The sequence below is a fragment of the Callospermophilus lateralis genome, chromosome 6 (genome assembly GCF_048772815.1).
Source record: "Callospermophilus lateralis isolate mCalLat2 chromosome 6, mCalLat2.hap1, whole genome shotgun sequence".
Lineage (NCBI taxonomy): Eukaryota > Metazoa > Chordata > Mammalia > Rodentia > Sciuridae > Callospermophilus > Callospermophilus lateralis.
This window is the reverse complement of record NC_135310.1, coordinates 65,317,998-65,328,256: the sequence shown is the minus strand read 5'-3', so window position 1 is coordinate 65,328,256 and position 10,259 is coordinate 65,317,998. Positions and strand designations below refer to the sequence as shown.

At 33.9% G+C, this 10,259-nt stretch overlaps 1 protein-coding gene across 3 annotated transcripts in view; it reads right to left on the bottom strand.

The window, feature by feature from the left end:
- Positions 1 to 871: 871 nt before the first annotated feature.
- Positions 872 to 10,259, bottom strand: part of Fbxl4 (F-box and leucine rich repeat protein 4) — a 91,164-nt gene continuing 81,776 nt past the window's right edge. For all 3 annotated transcript variants that reach the window (XM_076859902.2, XM_076859901.2, XM_076859903.2), the window contains exons 7-9: positions 9,652 to 9,723; positions 5,387 to 5,699; positions 872 to 1,350 (exon numbers count right to left, since the gene is read on the bottom strand). In XM_076859902.2, coding sequence (XP_076716017.2) covers positions 1,187 to 1,350; positions 5,387 to 5,699; positions 9,652 to 9,723 — 549 coding nt within the window. In that variant the 3' untranslated portion in view covers positions 872 to 1,186. The remainder of the gene's footprint in view (positions 1,351 to 5,386; positions 5,700 to 9,651; positions 9,724 to 10,259) is intronic.

The following is a 10,259-nucleotide window of genomic DNA, read 5'->3' as shown; positions in this document are numbered from 1 at the left end:
ACGTGCAAATGAGAAAATGTATTTTAGATTTAACTAAAGTTAAAAATTGGACAGCATATTCTATAGGATCACTGTAGAACATTTTTGCCTTTAGTGGCAAATAATGTTTGTTACACTACACAGTTTTAGTTTGTTATTGAAAACAGCCTTACCTTTCCATGCCACAAAATATTTTCTGTCTACTTTCTTAATAATAAAATTAAATCAATTCACTATTTAACAAATAATATTTGCTTTTTTTGTTGTTTTGACCTTTCTCTCTTGCCACCCCTTAACTGTAGCTGAATTCTAATCATTAAAGTTATTATTGCACAGGAAAAAAATTTAAAACCCACATATATGATTTTTAAATGTAATTAAAATCTACATGTAATTCAAAAGCCTTAAACCTTTTTCTCTGGCAAATTTTCATGGCATCTGTTTAACAGTTGGAAAGTTATTTCAATTAGTAGTTTACCTCTTAGTCTTGCTTATGCCTAGATTTTTTTTTTTTAGTTGTAGATGACATAATACCTTTATTTATTTACATGTGGTGCTGAGGATCGAACCCAGGGTGTTGCACATGTGAGGCGAGCACTCTACTGCTGAGCCACAACTCCAGCCCCAATGCCTAGATTTTTATATTGGCAACATCTAGTAATGAAACAGATAAATATCAGAAGTGAAAAAAACCTTATTTTCCTGTTGAACAGTTTAAAAAAAACTTAGATGGAAAAACATGTCTCTTTCCCCAACTAGCTCTGACAATTTTGAATATACCAGACAAAATATATGCTGAGTCATAAAGCTTTAATGAGGCATTCTTACATGAAGTGTGAAAAAAACTTTATTTTTGCATAAATATCATGATACTTTAATGCTAAAAGCGTCCCTTTAAAAATAAGTTAAAATGTTTTCATATTATTCTTTTATTAACACAATTATTGATTAAAACATAATTCCACTTTAACACAAAGTAAAAATAATATCAGTGACTAACATATTCTTGATGAAAATGACTTACAGTATTTTGTGAGAACATTTCTTCACATTTTTTACTTGATTCAATGGGAAATTTCATATTTTTCTTTAAAATCCACAAATGTCTTAATTCTCACCATTATAAAAACAAAAGATACAACAAAACCACCCCCAAATAAAATCCTTACAAAGCATATCAACTTTTAGTGACATAATATATATTAAGTCACTGAGTAAAGCTCTTTTTTATGAACACTTTTGGAAAGGTTGCATTCAGTTCTAATACAGCTCTGTTATCAATCTGTGAACAGAAGGATACATCAAGTAAGGAAAGATCTTTACAAGATTCCAGGAGTTTTCTTAAGGATGCAGGACTTACCATTCTTGTTCCTGTTTGAAAAAACAAAATCAAACAAAATAACTTAAATATAATATTATAAATGTCCTATTTTGAGTCCCTTTTTATTTAAAATATACTTAAAATAAATGTCCTTTTAAAAATTAAAAGCATTTTTTAAATAAAAGTCTTCATATTGAAATAGTTGTACTAAAAACAACAACAACAACAACAAAAAATCATTGAGTGTTCCCAGGCAATGTGGCATCCAGTATCTGAATATTGTCAGTCATCTACCTGCCATTTATATTTCTACTTCTGACCCCTTCTAATCAGTTAATCTAGACTTTCCTACTTCTATCACTCTAGTGTAAAATGTTTTTCACATCTCATTTTCCTTAACCCACAGGTCAAATTAGGCAGCAATGTCTACAATAATTCAACCTCTAATTCCATGCAATGTAATTACTGAGCAACTACTCTGTTAAGTATTGAGTATCAGTTTTAGGCACTGGAAATGCAAAGATGATTAAGACTCATGTCTGCCTCAGGAACTCACCGACCAGCATTGAAAACAAATACATATAACAAAATTTGATAAGTTTTACAGTGAATGGTAGGTGATGGGTGATGAGTTATTTTAGTCCATGTAAAAACTGAAGCAATCATGGAATATTTAGTTAGATGCTAAATTAATTATGTAAAGCATCTGATACATGGTAGGTACTTAATAAATACCAAATATCACTTGATTCTAAGAGATGATCTGTTGTAAAACATACCTTGCTTTAACTCTCCATTTTCTGGGGAGAAACAATCACAATCATCATATATATACATCTAGTAGGAAGGGCATTAGGATTTCTGAAATGTTAACTTAAGCCTAGTTCTCTGATAACTCTTTTCTATTCCCCTCCCTGTTGTGGGCTCCAGAGCTAAATTCTATTGTCACCATCTGTGACTGGTACCAAGGTAAATCAATCCAGATTCCCCTGGGAATTTAGAATTGGGATTAGGCAAAGCCTTCAATGTCCACAGATTACTATTTCTATAGACAGGTAACAGTGGGCTGCACCTGTTATATTTGGCCATGTACACCCAGAGAAGCATAGGTGACTATGAGGATCAGAAAAAACAAGGAAAGTCAAGGGAAAAGCACACATAAAAGTCTGTGAATACAAAGTTGCAGAGGGTGGGGTAGGAGACAGAACTAAAGCATACAGGACAGGAAAAGTAAGAAGGGAGGAAGGAAGGGAGGGGGAGGAGGAATGAATGAAGAAGAGAGATCTCATGGGATCTAAGCGATAAAACTGTATCTTTATAATAATTTTATTTTCTTTATGCTTAAGTTATTCTAAGTGGGCTTCTGGTTTTCTGTTTTGTGACAACCTCAACCCTAGACACTTAGTTGTTCGTTTTCTTAAACTCAGGATTGTGATTGTTATTTGCTTGTCTTGCCAATAGAACCTGAGTTTCCTGATGAACGAGTTCTGTAAAGCCTTAAAGAATTCTGTGAAGGAACTCAACTTTAAAATTTAAATTTTAAATATGCTTCTGAAGTAGCTTATATTTTTGTTTTTGTTGGTTAATTCCCAATACCATCACTTTGGTTTGGACCCTCATTACATGGATTACTGCAACAAATTTCTCTGATTTTAATCTCTTCCTTTTCCAATCAACTTGCTATGCATTCCCAGGTAAAATGTGGCCATGAATATGTCATTCATTCTCCTAACTAAAAAATCCCATAATAGCTATTCCTCACTTAATTTTGTGCAGATTTTTCATCCCAGTGTTCAAAATTCTCCATTAAAGCTTTCATTGTACTAACAAAATAGATATATACAATTAAATTCGATGATTTGTTCTCTAAAGGTAGTCTGAAAATCAACTGCTATATTTTTGCTTCATGCTGTTCTTCGTGCTTATAATGATGTCATCCCTTCCCATTTCCTCATCACTTTTTAAGGATGTCTTTAAAATATCTACTAACCTTTTAAATAAAGGTTAATTATAATATAATAATAAACTTCCTTTATTCTGTAATCATATATGCTATCTTTTTCTGAGCCCCATTAAAATGGACTTGCCTCTGGCTTGTATTATGATTGTTTTTCTCCTTCTTACTAGCTATAATCTCATTTTTTAAAGATGGACACAATAACTTTTTACTTTATTTATTTATTTTTATGTGGCGCTGAGGATTGAACCCAGTGCCTCACATGTGTGAGGCAAGCACTCTACTGTTGAGCCACAGCCACAGCCCCTAGTTATGATCTCTTTAAAGGAAGGAATATACTACTCACTCAGCTTTGTACTGATGAACAGCATTTTCACTGTGAAGCAGGTATGCCACTTAACACTTCTATTGAGCAATGACAAAATAATGACTATTGCCTTGATTGAACTGAGAATCCTTATTTTCAAAAAAGCCTTATAACACTTAAAAATGAAAGAAAATCAAACAACAACAAAAGTAAAGAAAATGCAGCACAGTGGTTAGAACAGACTCTCCCAAAGAGAGTCATTATACTTATTTTTCTTTTACATCTCTGTAAAACTATTCATACATTTGCAGTCAAATGTTCTACCACTGAGTTATACTCCCTCATCCACACAATTAACAGGCCAAATTTAGATCACCTGACAACCAACCCCACTGCTCATCACAATTGAGCATTGCTTAGAATCAGTGTTCCTGACACTTTCATAGTTCTGTAGTATCTACTCCAGACATTGGCTATTGCGCAAGTCAGTATATGATGGTTTTTTGCTTGTTTGTTTGTTTGTTTGTTTTTGAGGAAGGATTTATAAAAAATAGATTTTAACCAGCAACAGCACTATCTTCTGAAGTGAAACTCATGTTCTTATGAATTCACAGCTTTTTCTTGAACTTTTTGAAATATTTATCTTACAAAAGGCTTAGGACAATTCAATAGGAAAGATAGGTAGGATGGAAAAGAAATAACCATAGAGTAGGTATGGTGTGACCAAAAAAAAGAAGAAAAAAAAAAGGTACTGACTATGGAACCAAAGACATTAGATTTGAACCTTTTCTCTGCCATTTATTAACCACTGGGTGCCAGTACCCTCACCTATGAAAACACAATGATATAAAACTTCCCGAGCTGTGAAGATCAAATAAAATATCACACAGATGAAGTATTTAATCCAAAGTGTGCACATGAGAGGTCTAAAAGTAGTTTGAATAAGTAATGTGCAACAACATAAGCAGCATCTACAAATGTATCATAAACCTGAATGTGGAGAGATTTTAACTGAGAATCTTCAGGTTTTCCTTTTGTTGAATGTTTAATAAAAGAGGAAGGGATACACATGTACTTTATGGACTAATCAATTGTAAATTAGTAGTAACAGACTGCCAGAAAACAGTTCAAGTGCTATGTGAGATCACAAATTACCAGTTGTGTGGGCAATGACAAGTACAGAGGCACCACTAGCACCTTTGAATAAGATCAGAAGTAAGTAATGACATCTCAAAGGGCTCCTTGCTGATGAATGCAATAAGGACACAAGGAATCCCAGAACTGGAAAGAATTTTCAAGAGATCTGCCTCAGGGTAGAACTATTTCTAAAAACTGAAATTAGCAAGGATGGAGACATCACAACATTCCTTTATTAACAGTTCAACATTAAGAAACTTTAAAAGAAAATCTAACTTGAATTCATTTTAAAATGGATTCATTTCTTCATTTCTCCTCAAGAAAAATGGAGAACACAGTTCACCTAAATTCTCTCTTCTAATTAGACCAAGAATTAATAGTTATTTAGAACTTGTGAGATGTTCAACAATATAGTTGTAACTTACTTAAGTGTGTGTGTACACACACACACACACACACACACACACACACACACACACACATACATATATATATATATATATATATATATATATATATATATATATATAATTATTCCTTATTTCTTATATTTTCTATCAAACCAAGCAGTCTTCTTGGGAAAAATTTTGTTACGTTTCTTTGTGGTTTCCTTGAAAAAAATCTGATATTAGGTTTTATGTCAAGGAAACAGGCTTTCAAAAAAATTTATATATTGCATCCTTACCTAATATGTCCAGTTGCCGTAATCTGATACAATTACATGCAAGTTCTTCTATATCTGTGTCACACACAGATCTATTAGCTGTAAGAAATAGTTTTTGCAAGTTTGGGAGCTGGCGTGCCAATCTGGCGAAGCACCCAGTACTGCTCTGCAGAGTAGGACACCAGCCAAGGTCAAGTTCCTCCAGAAGTGGACATCCAGAAGCCAGTTCCGCTATTCCATTCTCAGTAATATTCTTACATCTCCATAGATCCAGGGTGCGGAGCTTTTTACACTTGGCTCCTATCATGCTAGCTATCACATCATAGTCTTCAATCTGGAAATCAAACAATTCCAAGCTTTTATATGTTGTGCTCAGAAATGCAAACTGTTTAGAGCTTGTTAGAATATTGTTAATCATCTCTTATTGTTTGCTTCCATGTAAATATACCCACATCCTTGTTAATATAGATTTACCCATTCATCTTACAGATCTGACATGATTTAACAAAACAGCAAGAGTAATCACTTACTTAAAACTCCATTTAACAGAATTGACAGAGGACATTTATGAATTAAATCTCAAAGCAATCTCAAGTCTTCAATCTCTCATTGAGAATTGGAGGATTATGTGTTATTCTTTTATGCCTACCATTTTGACCTTGTTGCTGGTCACTAGGCCTAGTATCTTTTATTTTATATATATTAATATAGTTAGGTAGGTATATAATATCTCTTTAATGAAGGTGGCACCTTGGCAGGTTCTAAAACTGTGTGGAAATTCTAATAGTACTCATTAGGATAGCAGCTCTGGATTAAGTGAGGCTTTTACAGACTAAAAATACAACACAAAAATAATGATAACATTAATCATTGTCAGTTACTGAAGGTATCCAATACTTATGTCATCATTATAGGATAAGCAGCTATTAATTACGGATTTAACATTTCAGTTCTTGGGCTTTATATACTTTAATAATGTTTCTTTAAGTATATTCTTTTTAGGAGATTCATTTGATTTTGTTATGATCAGGTATCAAAGTTATTACGAGAAGACAAAAAGAAAACAAAATAGTGAAGATTTATAATGATTACTTCCTTATGTTCGCTGGTTTATTCGATTTTCAATAAATATTTGTGCTACTATATGTACTAGCACCACTCTAGAAACCAGGAACAAAAGTAAACAAAAAACATTTTTTGGTTCACATTTTTTTGGAAAAACAGAGACAAATAAATGGGCAAAATCAATTCAGGCTGTCCAGAATAAAAACTATATTTCCCAGACTTTCAAACTACAAGTATTAAGTTCTGGATAATAGGAAAGAGTCCTCAAAAGGCATGCAATTTCTGGAAAGGGTCCATAAAGGAAGGTATTATGTCTTTTTCCATTCCTGCTGCTTGACCTGGAGATGTGATGGCTGAAGTTTCACCTTAAACCAGGAGATCAAATGTATGACATAAAGAGACTGCAGAGCAGTGATCTAGAGGTCAGGACCTTTTGGGAGCCTAAGGAGTAGAGCATGGGTTGCTCACTTCCAGCACTTCATTATATGAAAGAGAAATAACTCTCTTGTTTAAACATAGTCATTTGGAGTTTTTCTATCATTGGCACTTAAACCTAATTGTAACCAATACATTTGCTTACAAACTTGGCTAAAAGATTTGGTAGAGAGAGAGAGAGAGAGAGAGAGAGAGAGAGAGAGGGAGAGAGAGGGAGAGAGAGCGTGCGAGCTGGAACTAATGGTTAAAGCAAACTTCTGAATACTTTTCAAGGGCTTTGTTATCTATTTGTTCATCGTTTTCCACTACCATGGATAATACAACTTTAAACTGAAGAGATAATCAGTTATTCCAATACAAATTTTAAAAAATTCTCTTTCCAAATGACAGAAAAAATTTAAAATTTCAGAATCCTACCAAAAATGTTTATGGCAGTGACTAAAATATCTAGATTTGTTACTGGTGAGATATTATTCTTCAGAAGTTCTGATCACTGCAAATCTGTCAGGCTGGCACTTGTAGCACAAAGATTAGTTTCAGAAAAAAAAAGTGGTACAATTAATTTGTATCTACACTATATTCAATACAGAAAAAGTATGTTATTAGGAAAATGATCAGGGAAGATAAATAATAAATCATAAGCATTGTGCAAAGTCAATACAGTGCTCTATCTGTAAGGATAACAGGTTCATAAATAACACAAATCTGTAAATTGCTACCATTTGGATAGTCAAAATAAAACATCCAGTAAAACATCCTGACTTTTGATCAACTTGATAGGAAAGAAACTGAGATAAGCATGGTATTAAACTATCAACCAAGGGCTATGCATGTCACTGTCCTGGTGAACCCTGGCCCTACTGTGAAATAAAAACAGTATTTCTGTGACACTTATTGAAGCACTAATCATGATGTTAACAGCAATATTAGCATTATTTCTGAATTCCTCTGTCAAGTACCTGATAGTTAACAAACAGATAACAATGGTAAAAATCTTACTGGTAACTATATACTTCAATTTAAAAAATAGCCTATTTATCTAAAGTATAGTATATATTAATATATGTAACATAGGAAAACAGGTTCAATAGTCAAATAAGGTTAGAAAACACTGGGTTTAGTGATGGCAAGAGTTTCTTTGTTGCAAGTTAAAACTCTTAAGAGGAGGACTCAGTAATATCACTTCCTAATTTTGACTTTAAATCTCCACTGTACCCTTATATACCTACCTTTTTATAACTGAATATCCTTCAGGACCAATTTTTCATAGACCAATTTAGAAAAATGCTAATTTGAAATACATGTGATTCTAACTATCTATATAATTCCAACTCTAAAAGTGTCTATGGCTAGAGGCTTGCTTTTCTAAGGAATATTGCTCCAGTTTAAGAGAAGGTAAATAAGAAGCAGAATAAGCAACATCTAGTTAAACAGGGTTTTTTGTTTGTTTGTAACCAATATAACAAGAGAAGGCTAGTAATATTAAAAAATCCAAGTGGCTGGTTTGTTGTCACAGAAACTGCCACCAACTATCAATGGGCTCATCTAGAAACCCACTACAGGGATCCAAAGAAAGCTATGAAATGGCTTACAAAGGTAAGAATTTGACTTGCAGTAAGGAGAAACTTGTGGTTTCTCCTTACTGCAAGTCAAATTATTTCAAAAGACTAGGACAGACTGAGACAATGCTTGTAGTTTAATAAGAGCAAACTGCCAGGATTAAAGACCATTGGGATAAAGACCAATGGAGGTAAATATGTTACTATAAGAGACATCTGTCTAGCCTACATTGCCAAATCCTGGGAGATCTCTGAAGCCATTGCTAAGCTCTAAAAGATGCTCAAATGAAATGTCTTTTAGGTCAGAGATGCTGCCTGTTGATTCCAAGTCTAGGGTACTAGAATTTCTCTGGAACATTGCAACCGAACTGTTTATTCATGTCTTTCTGTTGAGTGGATACAAAACTGGACTGGTCTGGGGATCTCCTAAATCTGCTCTGGATAGAGGTATTGAAAAAAGTGAAGAGAAATGAACTACTCCACGGGAAGATTCATTTCTGGTGAGTATTTACATGCACATACACATACCCCAAGAATCAATTATCTTGTAAGTCTCAGTGTTATTTGTAAGCCACATAATTAAGTAGTTTAGATGAAAAAAATTTAATTTTCTCACAACTTCTTTTGGGGGTATGTGAAATCACAATTTTGAATCTTGAAGGATTTTAGAAATTATCTATCTAGTCTAAGAGTTCCTAGGACTCTGGATTTCACAGAGTAAAATTTCAAAAACAACTAAGTTCTAATATAAGGTGTTGGTCTTTTTATTTTGCCAAGTAGGACAGTTAAAATAAATAAAAAACTCTATAGAAACAAAAAAGTCTATTATCATCAATATTCCTTGGAAATATTCCAAGAATTTACAAAAACTAAAATTAACTTTGTAAAAAATTATTAAACTATTAACACATGGATATGACTGATATCTTATTTTGTAAAGAAACCCAGAGAGGTAAATAGTTTGTTTGCGATAACAGCTAGCTTGGGCAGAACTGAACTTTTTCCACCCTCTGTACTTTTCTTACTCTTGTTGATAAATGTCTCTTGTTGATAAATGTTAGTGTTTCAAAGACATCCTCGCCAAGAAAAATGTTTGAAAGTGGGGTACAAAACAGTTAACCATAAGTCAGAAACTGTGGATAAGTGTTGGGTGCAGTGGACCAGGAAATTCACTCATGGGAAGAAAAAGAAAAAGCAATTGAGTATAAAGAATTTTCAAATACTTGCCATTACACAACTGCCCAAACTGAGGTGCTGAAGCTCTGAACAGAAGTTCAAAATGCTGAGCAGTGCTGTTTGCTGCCATCGGGGACCACATCAGAGGCAAATATGGAAAGTGAATGAAAGTGAAACAAAGAGAAGAGGTCAATTAGACATTAAAAGCTGTCACTGCTTTTCCTGAAATACAGCTCAAAACCTAAGTTACAGATTCCACAAATGCCATTTAATGAGTCCCCAGGTGCGCCCACCATTGATTGGCTTGGAGTCAAGGTAATCATTACTAGTCTCCATGTAAGTCATCACGTTGTATATGGTTTGGCATGCTCCAAAGATACTGTATTCCCTGTAACCTCTCAGTTTATTTCCCAGAGGAAAGCAATTTGAAAGCCTGGTTATAAGACAAATTAAACCATCCCTCCCTCCAAAGACAGAATGAGAGAGAGCAAGCGAGCATGCAGAGAGAGAGAGAGTGAGTGCACACATGCATGCACCACAGGGGCCTAGTGACACTCCTGAAAAACAGCAGCAGCTCTGACATTCACTGATCAGTTGCAGTCTGATGGAACTGCCAATAGAGTCACCCCAAATCAGGACTAAGCTGGTGACTTTAATGT